This window comes from Syngnathus leptorhynchus, chromosome 12 (assembly GCF_054491065.1).
Source record: "Syngnathus leptorhynchus isolate UIUO chromosome 12, UIUO_Slep, whole genome shotgun sequence".
Taxonomy (NCBI): domain Eukaryota; kingdom Metazoa; phylum Chordata; class Actinopteri; order Syngnathiformes; family Syngnathidae; genus Syngnathus; species Syngnathus leptorhynchus.
This window is the reverse complement of record NC_141206.1, coordinates 6,782,799-6,804,345: the sequence shown is the minus strand read 5'-3', so window position 1 is coordinate 6,804,345 and position 21,547 is coordinate 6,782,799. Positions and strand designations below refer to the sequence as shown.

Below are 21,547 nucleotides of genomic sequence, written 5' to 3'. Positions count from 1 at the left end.
GCTAACTTATATATTTTTTTTATTTGCAATTATTTGATTTCTATGAAGCTATTCACGCTGTTCGTGTTTTTTTTTTGTTTTTTTCCGGAGATGGTGGAGGCCGAGCGAAGCGATTGCGAGAAGGCCATAGCTGTCGGCCTTCATCTGCGAAGTGAATGAAAAATGAATGTTCTTTCTGGATGGATGACATTTTCTCATTCTTGCTGTGGGCCAATAACGACAAGGTCAAACATTGCCGAAATGCCCGCCTCGCTCGCTAAGCGTTCGTGTGATTTTTTTTTTCTTTTCTTTTTGTTTTTGCCTGGGGGAAGGAAAGAAGGAGCAAAGAGGTAGAAGGAGGAAGGAGGAAAGAAGGACAGGAGGAGAGAAGAAAAAGGAAAGGTGAAAATAGAAAGAAAAAGGGACGAAAAAGGAGAAATGGAAAGAAGGAAACAAGATGGGAAGGACAAAAAAAGGAGGAAAGATGGAAATAAGCAAGAGGAAAGGAGTAAATAAGTTTACCTGTGTTTGGCACCAGCAGATGTCCCCCGGCGTGGCCCAACACTGCCGTGGCTTTGTGGCGCGGCCTAACGGCGGGTGCCGCCACCCGCTGGGGACCAAAATGGTTCCTTTCTCCTCGTCCCAGCGTGGCACCCACCATGACGCCCCGGTAGTCTGGGGACAGACCCCTCGGGAACGTCTGAGGGTGGAAGTCGGGTCCTTCTGTGATCCCTACACGCATAAGAGGAGTTATTATAAGGCGTAAGTTCTTGAAGTAAATATGTGGCTCACCTTTGACCTTGAGATCGGGCAGGGGGTTCAAGAGCTCCTTATCCATGGCGTCGTGGAAACACATGGGACTGGTGTACGTGCGAGACACGCTCAGGTCGGGCTGCAGTGACGAGCGGATCAGCAGAGGGTTGCCTGTGGAGAGCCGCTTGAGAATTCATTCCCGATCCTTGTTATCCGACTTATTACTGTTATTCATTTCGATAAACCAGGAAGTGGCGAAGACATGAAAATAATTGAGTGAAGAGGCAACAGAACCCGACCGCACCCGTCACAAATGTGACCTGCCTGTAATGCCAACCCTGTAAAACAAATTTACATTAAGCATCAAAGATAAAACATTAAATCGCATGGATGAATTATTCATACGAGAAGGCATACATGATTCATACGCGCAATGTACAGCGCGCGCACACACTTCATGTTAAGTAGAGTGTAAAATTAAATATTGTATGTATTTACATTTGCATATGTTTATTTTTGATGTTTACGTTTACGTGTCACCTTGCCGCGACGTCTTGAAATTGAACGACTGGAAACCTCCAGCTAGGGCGGATGAGTCGATGACGTCCACGCCGTAGTCGCTGCGGCTCCGTCGGTACACGGTGACGCCCACGATTAGCAGCGCCACCGTCGCCACGCCGGCCGCCAGGCCAGAGTACAGCGCCACGTCTCCCCCGCCGCCGCCGCCACCAACGCCGCCGCCGCCGACTCCGCTCTCCACCACACCTCAAAAGCACAACAGCAATATTTACAAACAACCTTCAAATTACGAAATAAAAATGAATATGACAAAAGCGTATCTTGTCTCGAGCAGAAACAAGGACCGAGGACCAAGTGCCGAGCACTCGCAACGGGTAGCTGGCTTGTTACGTGACGATAACAAGATCCAAGAGGGACATTGGGAGAAATCCTCTCAGCAGGATACAGCGTAAAATGGGGAAAATAAAGAAAGCTGATTAACATTTTTTTTTTTTTCAACTGGCAGGTTAATTGAGGGCTTGCAAAGTTTGGTAGAAACTAACAAAGCCGAGGACAAAGTATGAAGGAATCACAACAAAGACTCTTAAGCTCATTTACACCTAAAGTCACTGGAACTTTTTGCTCTTGGAACTATTATGTCTGGTCAAAGAATGTTATTTCCACCCACAGCTTCAGGAACTTTTTGTTCGGAAATTTAGAGCAATCAGATATGTTCAGCGGACACAACCTAAAAGCTTCTCGGAACCTGAAAAAAAAGCTAGTTTGAAAAGGCTTTCCAGGTTTTTTCTTTTAAATGAGTTCTTTGGATTGATATTTCTTGGAATTTATTTGTCAAGTGCTTTTTTTTTTTATATAGAAATAAACACCAGCGACTCATAGGAGATGGTACCTCGACCTCTTAAAAGTGGAGAAGAACAAAATACACAAAGCTCACCTTGTGGTTTGGCATCACGCAGCAATTTTCCATCTGAAAACATCAATAATTTCATCCATGTATATCCATGTATAATATTTATAAATATATATATATTTTGCATATTTCATACTTTGTGTGCAGAGGTCTCCGGTGCAGTTATCAGTGGCAAGCGCCACGCCGTCACATAACCGTCCGCCGTGCTTGGGTTCAGGCGCCGTGCACTCGCGGCTCCGCCTTCTCTCGCAGTCGCCGCTGCACGCCGACCATTCGGTCCACGTGCCCCAGCCCCCGTCCACTGCTCAGACCGGATCACAATAACGATGTAAGCGTTTATGCTAGGTCCACGTCACGTTTTGCTCACCTGGACACGGTGAAGTGCAGGCGCTCTTCTGCACCGACGCGCCGTCGCAGAAGGAGCCGCCGTTGAGCGGCGCCGGGTTGGTGCACGTGCGGGAGCGTTTGTGGACGCCGCGACCGCAACGCACGTTGCACGGTGACCAATCGCTCCATGTCGACCAGCCTCCGTTGACTAGAAGACAAAGAAGTCATTAAAACATGAGGTGCATATATTAGATATCAAACGATACGGAATGATTAAGCTCACGTTTGTTGACTATGTGAAGCGATTTATGAAATATACACCCAAAAAATGATATCGGTAGTAAATTAACTCAAAAAGCTGCAATATAAATCCCATCTTGATGTTCATCTGGAAGACAACGACGATGATCAACGTCGCCGACTGTCACATTTGCCCGTGATTTGCGACCACCAAAGTGACACATCATCTCATTGGCTGTCATAAGACGGGAAGAACGAGTTGTCGGGCCATCATGATTATTATTGATGGTTCTTTGTATAAAAAATAAAAAAAAGATTAATTCCTGCGGTGGCTCCGCAGCCTGTCGCTGTTGACTAAATCAAACAAACGCACTAAAAGACGAGTTAAAAAAAAAATGGGGGTTTTATTAGCTCACCAAAGACGACAACGGCAGCTGTGGAGCTGCGGCGCTTGGCCACAATGTTGCTGGCAACACACGTATAGTTTCCCGAGTCGGAGAGATGCGCCTGAGGGATGACCAGACGGTGGTCGCCTTTGGGATCCGTCACAGCGCCACCAAGGCTCAAAAGCTCGTCGTTTTTCAGCCATTCCACCTAAAAACGGCAAAAGCAGAGATTTGCCTTTGAGGGAGAGCTGCCATACTTCAAAAACACAAAATGCTAATTTGAAGCAATTTAGGATCTGTTCAGTAAATGGTTGGAATCACGGAAATATATATGATTTTTTTTGGTGTGCATCTATTCTAGAGCTGCCACTATCGCATATTTTATTATTCCATCGATGAATCGAACATTTTGCATGAAAGTGTACAACAAATTTACTGTTTAGTTGGTATTTTTAACTGAACTCTTTCAATAGTAAATTAATTCTTGATTCATTTATTAATCGGCAACTTGACGATTAATTGATTGATTTTGGAAGCTGTCGTTGACTCATAAATATTGTTCAATGAGACTTTTGGACTGGTTTTGATTTTGTGAGATCCCTCAAAATGGCAATTCCTTTGGTACTTTTTTTGGGTGGCGCTCTGTGGACGATGGTCTTTGCGCATGAGCACCGCTGTAAATTGACATTAACATCAGGAGCTTTTCATCCATGGGGAGCACTCTCTGATTCATGCCGCTCTATTTGAGGATTAAAAACTCCATCCCGCTGGGAACGCCGCATGTTTGTACACCGCCATGTGTGTGTTGGTGTGCGCCTGAGCACACGGCGTGTGTGTGTGTGTGTGTGTGTGTGTGTGTGTGTGTGTTTGACGGCCAGTTGCTGAGGGATTAGAACAGCAGCCAGCAAACTGGGTGATTGCTTTGCTCTTTCCAAGCAACCCCAGTTGAAAGGTGCAAAATAACACAACACCAGGAATCAATACATCGTGAATCACGTCATCACGAAAGCTTTTTATTTTTTATTTTTGTATTTTTAATGCACTCCACACTCCTTTAATTTGGTGGCCCGCGCCGCCAATTGGGCTGAATTCCTTAGCCACTACTGACTTTTACTCGCCTGGCAGTGTAATCAAGCTTTACGCCGCCAAGCGTGCGATATTCGATTATTCTTCGACCCACACAATTATGGCGACGGCGGGTTTATACCGCACGTTGGGAAGTCTCGGCTGTTACAATAAAAAAAAAAAGAACAGAGAGTATTATGCGGAGCGTTGCCACGGAGACGAAGGTCAACAGCTTTTGCCGCAGAGAGCGTATCCTTGTATATGGTTACCCTCGTATGGCTGTGAGAACAAAGCAGGAGTTAATGTGGCAATGTAAAGGCTTACAATTTCGCCAATTATGCTCAGAGGATTCAAATGCGACCGCAGGACAAAACGTCCATCTTTTCAGGGTGAGCATCCTATTACTTTCCTCATTCATTATTTATAGCTGCGGAAATGTCTGACTTTTTCAACATTAAAAAAGATTGCTTTTAAATGGAAATGAAAAGTGATCCGAGTACTCAAACGCAACCATTGGACAAAAGCTGCATCTTTTTTTTTTTTTTTCAATGAATGCACTAGTATTACTTATGTTACTTCTAATAATTATGAGATATGTCATTCTTTTTTGGAAAGAAACACAATCACATTGTTAGCGTGTGCTGGTCTATGTGCTATTTGTCTTAGCATGTACTAATTGGAATGTGCTAGAATATTTTGGTATTTATTTGCCAGTGCCAGCATGTGATAATATATTGACATATGCTAATATGTGATAAATTACATGAGGAAATGTGTTGTATTAATACTATTTTACATGATTATATTTATTTGCATGTAATTGCATGTGGTACATGTGCTAATGTATGCATTAGTCAAAGTCTGCTTTATTGTCAATTTCAATTTAATTTGTTTTTGCGTGTGTGGTGAATAATTGAGCATAGCTAAGTAGCGCCGCACTGACGCATTGTGGTCATCGGCATGTCAACGCATTGATGCGTGAAACAAAGAGCAAAGTGCAAGTAAATAATCCATAAAGTCAAGTGAATCCCAGAAGTAGCAAGAAATAGCTCATGTCCATATATGGAAAGCTTCTCTTTTTTTCATTTTTCATGATGTGAGGTTGGAAAGGTTACGACCCGCTGTCCACTGCAGTTTTTTGGCGGTCGAGGTCACACAGCTACGAGAGCGCTAGCAGTTAGCATTGCAATCCAATTTAGGGTGGAAAAACAATGTTTTGTTATTTTGTTTTCACTTGACACGGCTAGTACCATCAAGGCTGGCAATTTTGTATTAGGATCACATTTGATAGAATATATTTTGTATATGATATTAGCTGTTTGCTTTAGCGTTACATTAGGCAAGAAGTGACAATATTTGATGAAGTGCAAACTTAAGACACAAACTGTCACTTGAAGTCCTGTTGTGTTGCCACTATAAAAAAAAAAAAAATACAAAAAGAGCGTTTATCCAGCTGGAAGCCACCCGGAACGGGACTGTGGCGTTATGGCTGCTGTGTGACGTTAATGGAAAGAAGAGGCGTCCATGTTATCTGCTGCCCTGCTGTGATAGCAGCAATAAGCTTAGCACGTCTGATAGCAAAAAGAGCTTACGTCTGCTTTAGTCTCACTGAGGAGACGACACTTTTTTTTCTATTAGCTTTTTTTTTTTTTAAATACACAAGCCAGAGAGAAGTTTGAAGATACAAATATTATCCGTGTGATTGTCCCACACAAATCCCTTAAAATAAAACACAAAACAAACACAAAGTCAAAAAGTCAATGAAGCCAAACTAAGAAGAGGAAAAACACTTTACACAAAAGAAATTGGGGTCGATAGCCCATATTGATGTGAACATTTTAGTATTAGCATCAAAATTTCAGTGACAAAATATACTGTGGTTGCCTGGTTCTGTTTTACTCTACATTTGCTAGTATCGTTTTTAGCGTGTAGCTGAAAATCAAAGAGGAAACAGAAGGCCTGACTTTTGCATAAACTTAAGCTTCCGACTTTGACATCGATGTAGTGCAGACGGTGGCTCAGCGTGACGCCGCCTGACTCAGTGTGACGGCGGCCAAGCTCGCCGGTTGCTATTCTCATTGTTGTCCGCATTGATATTCATTTTGATATTCATGAGGGAGAAATTAAAAAGGCCGCGTGTCAAACACAACAGCACACGCTCGCCGAGGGAATTGATACGAGACACCTGAATAAGTCACAGCGGGGCGTTGAATTTGTTTTATTTTTTGATTCTCTCTTTTACGCTCTTGTCATGTTTGCTCAGTTCAATGAATGAATTGCAACGACCATTCGTAAAACCTTCTGATTATGAAGCCACGATTCCATAAATGACCAAAATAGAAGTCATTTCTTCTGCAGGTGGGTAAGAAATGCATCCAAAGGGGGTTTATAAAAAAAACAAATTGATGATTACCTGGGCTGCCGGTACGCCATCTGGTGGACGACAATGCAATACAATCATGCCGCTCAGGGGCACCTCCAAGCCTTGAGGGTCTTGCTCAAAGTTCTTCCTCAGGTCTAAGGGTAAGGGCGAAGTTTTAGAAGTTCTAATCGTCAGCAAAATCATATATTGAACAAATGTTGGGACTTACAGGCGATCCGCACGGACGCCTTGCGGCTTTTGGATGTTCCCAGGTGGCTCCAGGCAACGCAAAGGCACCAGTAATCCTCGGGACCGTGGAAATCTTCTACCTGCTGGCGGGACACGTTGATCATCACCTCACGGATCTTCAACCCTGGTGACATACAAGATGAGCCGTTAGTTGGTATTAGAATCAACTTTGGGATCTGAATGTTTTCTTTGGAACACTTTTGACAATTTTCACCATAGAGAGCAAGCTGCTAGGAAGTCCTCATCTTTCAGTGATGCCGGGACATGATTTTTACAAAATGAAAATGCTGCATTTAAACGAAATGGAAATTTCATATATGAGACACAAAAAAAAAAACCAATAAAAAAATAAAAAAAAAGCACTTTTACTTTGGGTCAGCCAGGCGAGCTCAGTCATTGTGACCAGACCATCAAAGGTATCCTATTATTCTGGCAAATGTATTCACCAGCCAGACGCTCATCATCCCGTGGCGGCCCGAAGCCGCAATTTCCTGCGGGTCCAATAAGCTCGTCAGCTATTGTGCGGCGTAATTGAAGGCTTTTAAATGTCCATCGCTCCTCTGACAATTACGCATTTGAATGCAGCGTGACGTGATGATTTCATATTTCATTTCCGGACGTGTTTAATCGTCACCTTCCTCTCATTTGGCTTGTTGCTGCTGATAGAAAAACTCATTTAATACCGACTGAAATTTGAGGAGATGTATTAATATGCATTGTTTTGTACAGTTTAAAAGGCCCGATTATGGAAAACTGACTTTTCTAATGCCCTGTAAGATCTTTAAAGTGCTTTCCCACACATCAAATTTGATTTAGTTGTCTGGATTGTGATTTTTTTTCAAAATGCATCTTTCAGCAGGCATATGTGAAATCCAAACGATTGTGTTGGAACAGTGGAGCAAAATACCTCGGCACGAATTGACAAGTATAATTTTGTGGCTTGGTGATGAAGTGCTGCCTTCACCAAGGAAAATACAACCCACTCTTCAACTGTCTTTATGGGTGCATGTGAAGCATGCAGCCAATACATGGCACCATGGTTAGCTATCAGCAGCTAACACTATTAGCTAATGCTAATCTATACCAACACGGTGGGTTGGCTAATTATAAAAAGTAGGCTTACTGCTATGTAACAGATTTGAACCCAGGACCTCTCCACTATGAGGCAGAAACCCTAACCACTACTACACCATGCTGTTTCTTAAGTGTCCCCTTTGAATGATACCTTCTATACAGCCAATGTTAGCATTGTTAGCTTCACATGACCTCGCTAAAAATTCAGTTTGCTTTGTGACCCCGTTGTGACAAGAGCCTCAAGCTCAAAGCATGCTGCGAGGCAATGCGGGCGGGCAGGCAGGCCCTGCCCTCACCTCCTCTGCCGCATCATCTTTATTAATGGCCATGCAAAATAACTGATGAATAAACAACAACACGCACGATGATGTAGCGAGTCACGCTGCAGGCGCACAAGGTGACCAGCATGGCCTGCAGCGCGCGCGCACAAACACAAACAAAACCGTAAACTTTGGCTTGAAAGGTATTTGTTTTTCAAAAAGGTACTCTCATACGGCAAATTTGAGCTGCGCTCCGAGTTTCCGAACGGTTGGAGTGAACCACCGTGCGCTCGGAGCTTATTTCTCAACGCATCCAGTGTTATAAGACATTAGCATTAGCATCAAGTAAAGGGGTCAGATGACAATGATTTTAGCTGTTAGCATTAGCATACCTTTTAATGTGGTGTTGTACACTTGCGACATCTTCACTTTGCTTCCCACGTGTGTGTCGCTCTCGGGAAGATATGACACACAAAATCTTCCAAATTCTGTCATTAAATTGCCTCAAGTTGCTCATTTGACTTGGTGATGTGCAAAAAAATGTGAGCGCGTGCTGATTAAGAGGCACTAAATGCTCACTGAAGACAACCTCATTAATTTATTCATAAACTAACATGCTAGCTCACTAACACGCTAACCTACCTCTGAGTGTACACAGTCTGTTTTTCGACCTAAATTGCATTATTTTAAATTACAAAATTGGAGCAGTTCTTCAAACAAATAAAATACATCATCATCATCATCATCATCAGAGCACATGCACAAGCACTTCTCTTCTTCCCCTTGTCTCCATTTCCATCCCCTCTTCTTCCTCCTTTTCATCCTCCTCGTCTTATCTCATCTCATCAGGGTATCACTTTCTCCTGCCTGAACGAAAGCTTCGTCCTTCAGTGACCTCCTCAACTTAGATGTGCTTATGTTCGGCTTTCAGTTTGCATTAGCAACAACTACGACTGTTCGACTTTTGGCATACACGGTACATGTTTGCTCGAATTTTTTTTTTATCAATAACATCGAGTTTTGGGTCCAAAGACAATATCAATACTTATTTTTTATAATGTTAGAATATCAGGTAGGATTGACGTACAATCTTAATAATGATCGACCTTTTAGGACTGCTACAACTTGTTTGTTGTGTTTAGAATTTTAAAGAAAATATTTGATTTCATTTAGAATTTTAAAGAAAATATTTGATTTCATTTTGGACTAAAGCTGTAACAAAATGTGGTAAATATTCAAATGCACTGTGCATGGTCCATCACACTCAGGGGGGCTGGCTTCCGCTGTGACAGTCACATGTTCATCCTTACATCACACTTTCAAAACAACTACCATCAAAGCATCTTCCTGGAGCACACACACACATACACAGACAGCGTTGTTTTATTATTTTTATGGTGGGCGCATAATTGTGTTCTTCCCCCCTGGCCAAAACATTGCGGCTCTACCACTGCTCATCTCTTATTCATATACCTATACAATGTAAAAATAAATAAATAAATAAATAAAAAATAAAATCCCACAGTAAACACGGTTCCATTCTACATTAGGACCAACAGACGGTCCTCAGCGTCCAAATTATTAGGTACACTTGCAGCTTGTCAAGAGAAGAAGCCTCGTAAGTGGCCCCCGAGGTACGTGGAATCAAAGCCTCGGTGCGTACACTGAGAGACTCCATTCATGTCTTCATCGCCGGCGTATGAAATATTAAAGGCAACACGCGTTAAAAGAGATCATCTAACTTGGACTCTTGACAGCTGCCGTCGCTCATGAGAAATTCTCCGTGAACATCTTTGTGTTTGCTGCAGTGCTCTCGCCTCGTTGCCGGACTCGCTCGAGCAAATTTGTGTTCCAACTCGCTTGACTAAACCTGTGTAAAGTGAGTGTTCCTTGCTAGCTAATCATAAAAACCACTAAAGGAAAGCCCTGGCACACTCGATTAAGAATGGACACGCACACATGCCAAATGATGAATACGATACAAGTCAACAGATGGACTTGAAGTGATCCACAGCGTAAAGAAAAAAGTGATTGTGATTGAGCTTCTCATTAGTTATTCATGATGAAAGCTAGCTAACACAATAGAAAGAGACACAAAAGGACAATCTTTTGAATAAGGCTTTGCATGAGTGCCTTCGCTTTTAAAGGACGTCTAATTCAACTTCAAAGGACAAACAATTTTAGGATAATTGAGTCGGAATCAAATCTTATGTTCCGGATGCAAGCGCTTGAGAATCAATGTCATTAATTTGGCATTAATTGGTTAGCGTCCGCTCCGCTCAAGCATCGCAGGCAGCTAGCTCCTTTTAACGGGATGTTTCAACTCTCAACATTTTTGTGTTCTTGCGTAGGGAATGTGGAGAAAAAGTGGATTTTTTTCAGCTAGTTAGCTCGCCCGTGTCGTTAATTAACGAGGCGGACCCAAAACAAGAAGGAAAAACATCCTCGTTATGAAGCGAGAGCGGAAAGAGCATCTGACCCAAACAAGTGTAGTGATGAAAGATCACCCTTGAGGCTTTTGGAAATGCTGCCTGGTCCGGTTTAGAGAGCGGGACTGGGTGAGTTAAAAAAAAAAAAAAAATAGGCAAAAAAACAGATTACAAACCATAGATATCAAACCTAAGGCCCGGGGGCCGTAACCGGCCCACCACATCATTTTATGTGGCCCGCAAAGGCAAATCGTGAGTCGACTCAATGTTTGTTGTTAAGATACCAACATTATAAATTGTCTTTCCTTTTAATAACAGTGAGATATTGCAACATTTCTTTAAAACCCCACTTTGAAAATAAATTAGAAAATTATTAAACTTTTTTTATGCTGGATTCTGTTGTGTGCATGCAATAATATAAGAAAAATAAAATCAAAAAAAAAGTTGACACCTCTGCCTTAAATCATCTTCATTTAAACATTATAGCTTGATGATTTTTTTTTTTTTTGGGGTGACTGTGAAAAACTCCAGGGTAGAAAAGTCATAAATGAGTTACCTGTTCCCAGGTCTGTATGCTCACGGGACGCGTGCTGGCTCTGGTGGACCCACTCGCCGTTGCACTTGAAGAAGATTTGCAAGGCAGGCCGGGCCTGGCAGCGCAACTTGATGGGGTTGCTTTTGATGATGTACGCATCCACCGGTTCCTCCACAAAGCGCGGCAACGTGCTGGATGGACCATGCTGCTGGCTCTCACCGCGGACGCCTGCACGCAAATCAAATCCAATCACAGTCAGGCTCCACGGAAAACGCTTTTGCACGACATCAAATGACTCGAACGCTTCTGACACACGGGCTTTCAATGCGCCTCTGCGTTGTCAACGTGTTAAACGTCTCCATCCATCAAATTCACATCCTCCCAAAATCCGTCGCCATCGTATTCATCCGCCCTGCGACCAGCTGCCAGCTAATCGCCTTACACATTTTTTTTTTACAATTCTCGAAATGATCAGCAAACGATTACCCCAAAGATTTGAAGGATTCTTTCTTTCTTTCTTTCTTTCTTTCTTTCTTTCTTTCTTTCTTTGTCCACCTTTGACGGACATGCCTACAAAAAAAATGACCTCAGTGAAATTGGCAAATTATTTATGCCACTTTGGTAAAAGTCTTCAGCCAGCACATCATGAATAAGCTTTTATTTTAAAAATCAATAGGATTCCTGCAACGACACAGCAATTATTCTCGCCGTTTGATGAAGACAGATAGTGAGTGTCAGAAAATGTATTAAAGTCCCCATTGATCTCCGCTACCTTGTCCACCAAGCTTGAAATAAAAAAAAATAATAAAAAAATCAGTAGGACATTAAAAATCAATAGGATAGCTCAATGACAGGTTCAATAAAAACAACAGCGGATGTGTAAGCCCAAACAGGAAGTGGAAGGAGGCGGTTATCAGATGACCTCTAACAGGGATATAACGGTGGAACGGCCACAACTTAAACTTTGGCATCCCCACAGAGGCCACACGCCATCTTCACACACACACACACACACACACACACACACGCGCGCGCGCGCGCGCGCGCGTGCGCGTGCGCACACACACACACACACACACACACACACACACACACACACACACACACACACACACACACACACACACACACACACATTTTCACAAACACACAGACTGCAAGCAATAATATCATGTGACACACGACATCCACTCACATGACTCATTCATAGGCGCTCCGTGCTTTGCCTCTGTCAAAACTTGCAGTACACACTTCCAGTAGTGGATTTAGGCTTGTCTCAGAGGGGGAAAAAAAAAAAATCCTTCAAATCAAAGAAGATGAACAAAATGGCGACAAGATCTTTGTTTCCGATGTGATGAATCGTTGAGTGTTAATGATTAACAATTAATTAATGATCATTAACACTCAACGTGCTTTAATTAGCACGAAGCAATCCATTCCCGGGGGGTGGGCGAGCACCCTATAGTGGTTGCGCAACATCAGAAAATCAGCTCATATATAAGATTTGCCATAATCACTGGCTATGAATGAATAAGAAAAGGTCCTTTCTAATTAAAGATTAATTGACATGCTATAGTTGAACCTTTGAGCTGCTTCTCGTTGGTATCGCACAGCTGCCCCGCAGAGACGTCGAGATGCCGGCTGACGCCAGCGCAAACAGGCGGCAAACGGGGTGGCGTTTGTCATTGCTGCATTTATTAAATGCGCGATACGTATGGCAGATGGATGCGGTGGGCGGCGGAGGTGAGGGAGCATCTGCTATGACGATGTCACCAAAAAAAAAAAAAAAAAGGAAAAACACATGCACGTGTTTGTGACTGATTCCAAATCCAAATAATCCAAAGTCGAAATCATCAAATTCAGGGCAAAATATTTTGAAATCAGTTGTTACAAAAGTGACAAACTTTTCGTGTCTAACGACAGCAAGCGAAACTTCAAGAGAGATTTTACTTGACGTAGTTTTAAGAAACTTTTCTCCTCAGGATGCTAAAGTCGGAACGACGACGTCTGTGGCGATGATCTTCTTTCTATTCCTCTGCTAAAAGCAAAAAGATGCCACGGCGCTTTGTTCAAATATTGATGCAAACCTCTCGTCTGTCGTCTTGCACACGCTTGGAAGCTTTTTAGGCTTTTTCATCCCATCCAGGCACACTTACAACATGAAATGGATCATCAATGCCCTTTCACAAATACATCAACAACAAAAAAAGCCAGCAGGTCACAAATCATGGTTTCACTGCAGGCTATGTTTTTGTTGTTTATAAAAAAAACATCACTCAAGACTTAATTGAGCTGAGATGTTTGGGGAAACACACAATTCAAGATTCCAAACCATTGTGAATGCTTACAAAAAAATTTCCTTGGCACTTTGATGTTGGCAAAAAAGTGTCCTGAAAATTCACCGAAAATGAAATCATCCTCTTTGCTCACAAAAACCCGTGTGAACAGAAGTGCGGTACCCGCGGCCTCGGCTCCAAACCCCCAGGTGGCGCCGAGCGCGTCTTCATCGCGATGGCGACAGCTTGCCAACCTGCCAGTGGCAGACGGACGATGGCGCTTCCCTCGGCACCGTCGCCATCAAAGAGACGAGAGTCGCGAGCAAAAGTGGGTCAGTCGCCGAGTGTCGACGTGACGAGCGTCTCCCGTGCGACAAATCATCGATCTGTACGCGTTTGTTTTTCTTTCTTATGGAACATGACACCTCATTTATCTGTGCTTGCTCCTTACATGTCAAACTAGAAGACACAAAGAAAAAGACAAACAGAGATCAAACTTCACCAATATAAACCTCCCGTTAAGATCTGCAGTTATTCCTTTCAGATTACAAAAAAAGTGTGAAGTCGTGATGATTTAAATCGGAGTTAGCTGTGAACTCACGAATAGTTAACTACCAGTGAGGTCAGATGTGAAGTTAATGGAAATTTATTGCAAAGTCCCAGATGTGAATCACATTTTTAATTTATTCATTTATTTTTCTTTATGTCGCAGTAAAAGTCGACGAACGATGCGTAAAAACCATCTCCGGATGGAAATGGAAAGCTTTGATATTTGCGAGCTCAACAAAAACAAAAGTGATGACTTGTGAGGTATATATATATTTTTTTTAAAGGCTACTCGAATCTAACTTGTGTACAGATGATTAATGACATTAATACATTTTCAGGATATTAACTTTCTTTATTGCTTCTCATTTCCCTGCCGCCACCAAGCACGTGGCAAAAAAAAGCTGCAAGGTGCCACAAAAGCTTTTCTCACGTTAAAGGCTAGGCTGCACTTTCATTTATTCATGCCTCCTCTTTATTTGTGTCCAAAGTGTGACGTTTGTTTTAACTTATTTATCGAGCCCTCTCGCGTAGGACTTTCATTAGAGAGAACTGTCGACCCGCCGGAGTAAGGCAGCAAAATCTTCAATTATGCCGCCGTCTCTTCTTGTCACGCGGATCAAAGGCCAGATGGAAAGCAAGAGTAAGCAAAAATTTCTTTCCTTTGTTGCCATGGCCATTGCCAACAGACTTATCACTCTGGGGAAAAAACCTAACAACCAACAGAAACATATTTGACAAAAAATAAGAAAAGTAGCAATTTGACGCCTGAACAACAACGGAAACAAGTGTGTTGAGGTTACCAAAACCTAAAAACATGTCGATGAATAGGTTAAGCTCCTCTTTCTACCTGAGAAGATAGAGATGGCTGTCGTAATCTCGGAGCGAGGACCTCCTGCCGATAACATTCCTGAAGAGTGTGTGCGGGCGGATTAAAAAGTAACGGCATACGTAATAACGCGGCGGAAGATGGAGGCGGGCAGCGGCCCGGCTTCTCCGCATTGAAAATTCATGACCGTCAAGCAGTGCTTTTCTGCGTGCCAAAAGGTGGCTAATGGCGCCTGAAAATTGCCCGAAAGCCTAATCGGCGTAGCAAAAAGCAAAATAGAAGCAAAGATGATGAAACTCTTTGAACACAAATTGTAAATGTGTTTCAACTTGACAAAACTACAGGTATAAAATGCACAGAAAAAAATAATAATTCATCCATTACCGCCGTAGTAGTGTCGTATAAGTAAGTCGAGGTTCAGAGTCGCAACCGATACGACGAAGCGCCTGCAGCCGAGCTAAGCTAAGTCATTGTGCGTTGCTAATCAGCTTTTCCCTTGATAGCCCTTAATGACTTATTAAAAGGCGCAGCATGCAGCGCCTAGGATTCCCGATGAATAATTTAAATCACGGAACAAAAAAAAAAAAGAAGAAGAAATTAGCCATATGACAAGAATCGAGATCTTTCCAGGCTGAGTAGCACTATGCTAAGCGTCCCGCGGCGAGTCTTGGGCACACGGCGGCCCAGATTGCGGATTATGTAAGATCATTAGCAGAACGGAGTGACTCAATGAAAGTAATATGGGTTTCAGGTGTCCACATGTGAGCTGAACAAAGGACAGGAATGCTAAGTACTAGCTCATAAATCAAGATACTTATTTGAATTGTTATGATATTTTGTTCATTTGAATACTTCAATAGACCTTTCAGTAGGATATACAAATAGCAAAATATTTGACAGCTATCTATTGTTGAGACAGTTTCAATACTTTTGCATCAATCAACAGACCGAAACCCCATAGAGGATGTATTTTGTTGGCTACATCGGAGATTGAAGCGGTTAGCATCACGCTAACAACACTGAGTAGAAGTTGATCTCGCTTTAATTTTTTACGTTCAAGCCATCATTCATTGATGACTCGAGAACATGATCTCACTCACATGAAGACTATCCCCACCCGGCCGCCATGTTTGTTTGTAGAACAATGGAGGGGAACGCGTGTCAGCAGGTGCAGCCACTAAGTGGATTGCTTTGGCCTTAAAGCTGATTTATCTGATGGATGGTTGCAGCCGCTTCACTGCGCTGACCTCTGGGGCGGCTTGAAATTACATTTTTTTTTTCCCCCACCTCTCCCAACCAATGGGACCGCTGTCGACCCAGTTGCTCACGTGTTATGAACTCGGCCTGGATGCCCTCCTGGGACCACGGGGCCTCGGAGTAAGAGGAGCCGAAGGTGCGCCGTGATAGATGGCGCCACGGAGGTAAACGGCCTGCACGGTTGTGATGCCTGCACGACATCACTTTCATCTATCGAGCTTTCCTCTCTCGATTGGATGCGTACCGATTGAAAAACCCAGAGCGGATGTGGTTAAGTGTTGCAACGTGTGACTGACAGGTGTGTCATATTACATGGATCAATCTGACAATAAACCGAGGTGGTAAAAGCACTCACGACCTGCACTTAGAAGTAAAAAAAAAAATACTCTGTACTTACTCTACCAGTTATCTTTTGCTTTTGTGGTGTTTTTTTGTTTGTTCCCTGAAGAACTGAGCCCTCTGGAGAAGCAACAAGACTTCAAATGAACCTTTATGATTTGAAAAATGATGGTGGAGAGACAACGGTCACACGACGCAAAAGGGTTCCGGATGGCGTTCCGACAGATTCTAATAAGGCCTGTGCGAGGATTAAGGGGGTCTGTGATGTTTATGAATCGTGGCGATTAACTCCTATTGATCCCGCTCTCGTTTCTGTCGTTCAAAGTGATTACAAACGCATTTGTCTCGCCGCTAATTTCCACTCTTTGGGATCACGCCGTGTGTTAGGATTAGCTGTAATCCCCGATACGCCTCCCCCCGATTCCTTTGGCAAATGGAAACCCAGACGTCCTGATTGGTATTCACACGGCCGTCCGGGTCAGGGTTCACCCGGTACGTGTTCCGCGCCGGTGCGCCCGCTAGCTGCATAAACAGGAGGCCGGGTCGCCGCGTCCGGCAGCTCTCTCTCATGTTTTTAAGATGAAGATGGCGGCCTCACCTTGTACTCCCGCCACCCCCGCCACACTCTTATTAGTTCGCCTGTCAAGTCGAGCGGCGTGAAAGTTTATTAATGCGCAACGTAGGGAGATGGAACGCATACAAATGAATGCGAGCTACACGCTAACAGAGTCTTTACAACCAAATATTAATTCCTTAACACTTTATGGCGATCTGTACCAATACTTTTGCCCCATCAATCTTCAGACCTAAACCCTACAGAGTGTGCCGATAAATCATCATCACCATCAGAGGCGTATAATCACGTCTCACGGTTCTCGGAAAGAAAGTCGGCCTGAAGGCGTCAAGTCCCGAGGGCTCGGTGAGGATTTGATCATGAGAAAGCTTGTTGAGTAAAATGAGGAAAAACAAACGACTTCTAGTCGTGTTTGTTTGCTGCGTCTTCTCTTGAAATTTAAAGGAAATTGTACTAACAGCTCCCAGGAGTCAACGACGGACCCCCGGAACAAAACCGCTTCGGTATCCCATTTACGAAAAGTAAGATGCGGTGGGGAAATGATGCCTGCAGTTAGCGTGGAAACGAAACGACAAATATGATGGAAGGCAAGTTGTGCGTTACTCCAAAACTATTCGAGACCATTATAAACCCAAAGCACAATTTAAAAACTCAATCTTTCTATGGAACCCCCCCCACCCCCAAATTAAAATGCGGGATTGCTGCAATGCCGTGACGGGCGGATAAAACGTGTTTTACGGCGTCGGGGTCGTGACACCTTCCACGCTGACACCCGCGACACTATTCCTGTCTTGCGGCGCTTTTTCAAAGACGCGCGGCTCTATTTTCTCGATACGGCGCAGCACGTAAATCAGCGGGCCCTCTTGTCCCGTCTCTCCCTTATCATCCATCTTTCTCAATCATCTTCCCGCACGGAGTGCCGCGCCGCTACAAATCTCACGGCGACTTGACTCCCGCCGCTCCCGCCCACGCTCGTGTTTATTTCCCGTCGTCTCCGATAGACGCTGCATTTCTTTTTTTCCTTTTTCCCCCCGCGATGAGTCAGGTTGTGTCATTTGCATTTGGACACACGGGCGGGGAGCGTTTTGGTTGTGCGGGATGACGTGCTCGGAATAGAAAAGCTCAAGGGAGGTAAAGCGGCTTGTTTGCCGGAGAAAACATCAGACGGCCAAAAGCAGAGAAATACAGAAGACACAAAAGTTGGCTTTTGTTTCAAATCCTAGTTTGAAATACTAGAATTCAAATGACTGCCTTAAAACCCCGATTCAAACTCGAATCAACCCAAAACCCGAATTCAACGTAGGCTTAAATTCCCCCACCCTGTGTTCGAACCTCAAGCCGTGAAGCACACAGAAAGCGAACGTGAGCTCTTTTCACGGGCCATTTAATGCTTTGCGTTTGTCATGTTGAATATGAAAATGTGCTGAGTCGGCCATGTTAGCACGTGGCCGTTTGGAGCCAAATGAAACGCGAAAGCCAGACAAAATGAGACAAGCTCAAGACGGACGACAAGCAGATTTTAATTTCCTCCGTCGCTCGCTGATGGACTTTTCCTAATTATTCTCCGCCTCGCCTCGATGGGCCGCAATTACAATCCGACATTAGCAAAGACATTTTGTAGCGAGCGTTTTTGCTTTTGTTCACACTCGGAATCTATTAGGCGTCCCTCAGCACATACGATGCATTATTTACCATTTTTATCTTTACTGTGGAGGCTTGAGATATGAGTTTAAAAGAATATTTTTTCTTACATTTTATTTCCATTACGATTCGAATTGCCGTTCAACAGAAATGGCGTTCTCCGGTTGCGCTTATCATTCTCAGCATAGCTGCCGGACCACATTGCGGGTCAGCGAGCCCAACGGCATTGAAGACCTCATTCCAGATGTGAGCGAGTCTCCGCCGGCCAATCCCTCAAGGAAGTCCGACCGAGATTCGGAAGCTTAAAGGATTCCACAGAAACGTGGAGAAAAATAAAAACGCAGGAATAAAGTGGTGCGCCGCTATCCGGCTTTGCGAGTGCGACCGTTTCAAGGTGCGTGCTCCGCTGAGGGAGCGCTCGCTTTATTTACAAGGACCTTTACGATGCTCCCCGTGATGGCGCCGTTGACCCCGAGCAGCCTGAAGGACCTTATAAAAAGCACATAGCGATTATTACCGGCTGAAGCTTATGCGGGTGTCTGTGTGTGCGTGAGGAGACAATGCGAGTGCAAGTAATGAGTGTCGGTGCACTGATCCGAGCCAATTATCCTGACTGGCAAAAGGTCCGGTCCCTGTCTTCTTCCCGAGGGAGGAGAATGACGGGTGGATGGCGAGGGACCGAGGGGGGAGAGCTTCCTTGTTAGAGGACTCGCCGGGGACAAAAGCGAGGAACACTTTCCACATAAAGAGTTGAAAGTTTTGCGGAAGAAGGTCAAGAGCGTTGTTGTATCGCGAGTTAGCGTCGCTGCTTCAAGGTTCACATTTAGAAGATGAATCACATTTTTATCTGCTATAATTTCACTGGTATTATTTTTTTTTAGCCCCCCCCCCTCCCCTAAAAAATACACAATTACTTTTGTTGTAAAAAAAACCCCAAAAAATCAATTTTAATTACTAGCTTCTCTTCTGTTATGATGCTATTTTTAAAATAAATAGCCCCCTTCAAAAAAAAAAAAAAAGGTTTAATTTTAAGCGTGTCGATCTTCAATTGTGAGGTTGAAAGTTTGGATCCGGACTGAGAATGATGTAATTTTCTTTTTATTAATTACACAAGTGTTGGTAGAGGAGCGCAATGCACACAGGCGAGCGCAGACAACTCAGTGTTACATTAGCATAAACTGAGAGATTATTACAACAAAATCCACTAATTTAGTGGAATGTTTCCTCAACACAGATGCGCTAATTCCGCCGCTAAATATTCATAAACGTCCTCTCTTCATCTCCCCCACGCTCACTATAAATTCAAGCGCCCTATGCATCAAAACAATGAATAATCCCGGCCGCAGGCCCTTGAAGATAAATAAATGATTAGTGCCTTCACGTGCCTCATTACAAAATTAATCTCGAGAGTGTTTTTCCACCTCAACCAGGCAATAAACTTCGCTACTAATGAAGCGCCGAGGCGGTACGTGGCATATGGCGACTTGTGTTTTGTCTCCAGTGCAACAAACACAACAACAAAGACTTAACGGGGTGACAAAACATAAACACAACTAGCAAAACAGCATCTTGTGAAAATCAACGACAACACCGGAATGGCAGCCAGCTAAATGCAAATCTGCCAAATGATATTAAACATTGCGATGATGCTTTCGAGACAGCTGGGAAGTCGGAAAACATCCAAGTCAACCGCGTTTAACTGATATTTGAATTCCGTACGATTGTCAACAATACAAATTGTGACACAGATACTTGATGGTGATTCATTCCTAAAAGGAAAAACAAACCATTCATGTCGTACGACTAGCGATTCGCATTTGCATTTTGTTTTTGAAAATTTCACGTGTCATTAACTATTTTCCTATTTGCACAAAAGAAAAGAAATGTATGTGTGTGTGTATTTGTCCACCCCATGTGTGTTTGCTTTTAATTACATTTGGTCTGCATCGATGGAGCCAATTAGGACGTTCTTGTTGCCACTCTTTAATGTTACCGCGGCGATTGCAAACAGCTTGTGTGTGTCAGCGTGTGTTTATGCGTGTGTGTGTGTACAGAAAAGTAAATAGTTTATTTGCTCAAGTGGCACCGAGCCACTTTCTTATTGGCGACGCCTCGACGGACCGCGTCTAACTTTTTTTTATTCTTTAATGAGCAATTTTCCAAGTGACTGTGTCAAACGCCAACATTTCAAAGTCAGCAAGTCGCTGGCTTTTAAAGACACGCTCTTCCAAAGCCTTGTGGAACCTTTGAATATTCTAACTGGAGTTAAACAACAATGTACATATCCCAATTTCAGTCGAGGTTGTCTCTAAGCAGTTTCCTAGATTTACAACAATACAGCTTGAAAGATCGTTTCCTTCACCAAGCCACTGAAATCGGTAACCCGGCGCTTATTGCGATTGGATGACATTATTGCTTGCAAAGACGCCATTTCTTCACCAAGCAACTGAAATGTAATCACATCCCGACGTCCGTAGAGATTTGGTCGCATTATGGAGGCAGCATTTGATCAGTAAGCCACCCCGCAATACACTTGCCACATTTCCATAATATCTCCCCTTTAAGATTGATTTTTCATTTTGCTGGCTCTAAGCTCTAACTTCCTTTCTCTGTCTTTCTACCAGGAGACTCATCAGTGCTCAGGGTGGATGAAGTGCGGCTCGTCAATACGGCAAACAACCTAACGACTTCCTGGTTTGCCGGAGGATGAACGTGCACCTGCTGGGATTTAGCCCGCACCGGCTGTGTTTGGATTGACCGACTATGCAAACACAAAGGAAACGACACACACAATGACTTGATGGAAAACGGCCTCCAGTGGATGATTTCGCTGCATTGTACCAGTGTTAGGGTTTTAAATGAGCTGTTGTGTGTGGAGATTGTGCAGCAGGAGTTAAATGCTTGCATGTGCATTTTTTTTTTCCCTCCGGAAAAAAATAAATAAAATAACACACTCCAGAACAATTTATCTCCCGTCCGGGTTACAATAAGAGCTTC

At 43.5% G+C, this 21,547-nt stretch overlaps 1 protein-coding gene and 1 long non-coding RNA gene across 2 annotated transcripts in view; one reads left to right on the top strand and one right to left on the bottom strand.

Moving 5' to 3' along the window:
- LOC147048113 (netrin receptor UNC5D-like) overlaps positions 1 to 21,547 on the bottom strand; it is a 50,237-nt gene that overhangs the window by 4,873 nt on the left and 23,817 nt on the right. Inside the window, exons 2-11 of the mRNA XM_085926736.1 lie at positions 11,110 to 11,316; positions 6,771 to 6,914; positions 6,593 to 6,696; positions 3,145 to 3,322; positions 2,529 to 2,696; positions 2,298 to 2,462; positions 2,186 to 2,218; positions 1,273 to 1,497; positions 772 to 903; positions 502 to 711 (exon numbers count right to left, since the gene is read on the bottom strand). Coding sequence (XP_085782862.1) covers positions 502 to 711; positions 772 to 903; positions 1,273 to 1,497; positions 2,186 to 2,218; positions 2,298 to 2,462; positions 2,529 to 2,696; positions 3,145 to 3,322; positions 6,593 to 6,696; positions 6,771 to 6,914; positions 11,110 to 11,316 — 1,566 coding nt within the window. The remainder of the gene's footprint in view (positions 1 to 501; positions 712 to 771; positions 904 to 1,272; positions 1,498 to 2,185; positions 2,219 to 2,297; positions 2,463 to 2,528; positions 2,697 to 3,144; positions 3,323 to 6,592; positions 6,697 to 6,770; positions 6,915 to 11,109; positions 11,317 to 21,547) is intronic.
- LOC147048114 (uncharacterized) lies at positions 4,324 to 7,675 on the top strand. The gene is made up of 3 exons (XR_015067785.1): positions 4,324 to 4,568; positions 6,538 to 6,702; positions 6,814 to 7,675. It is a non-coding gene; the product is annotated as an uncharacterized LOC147048114 (long non-coding RNA).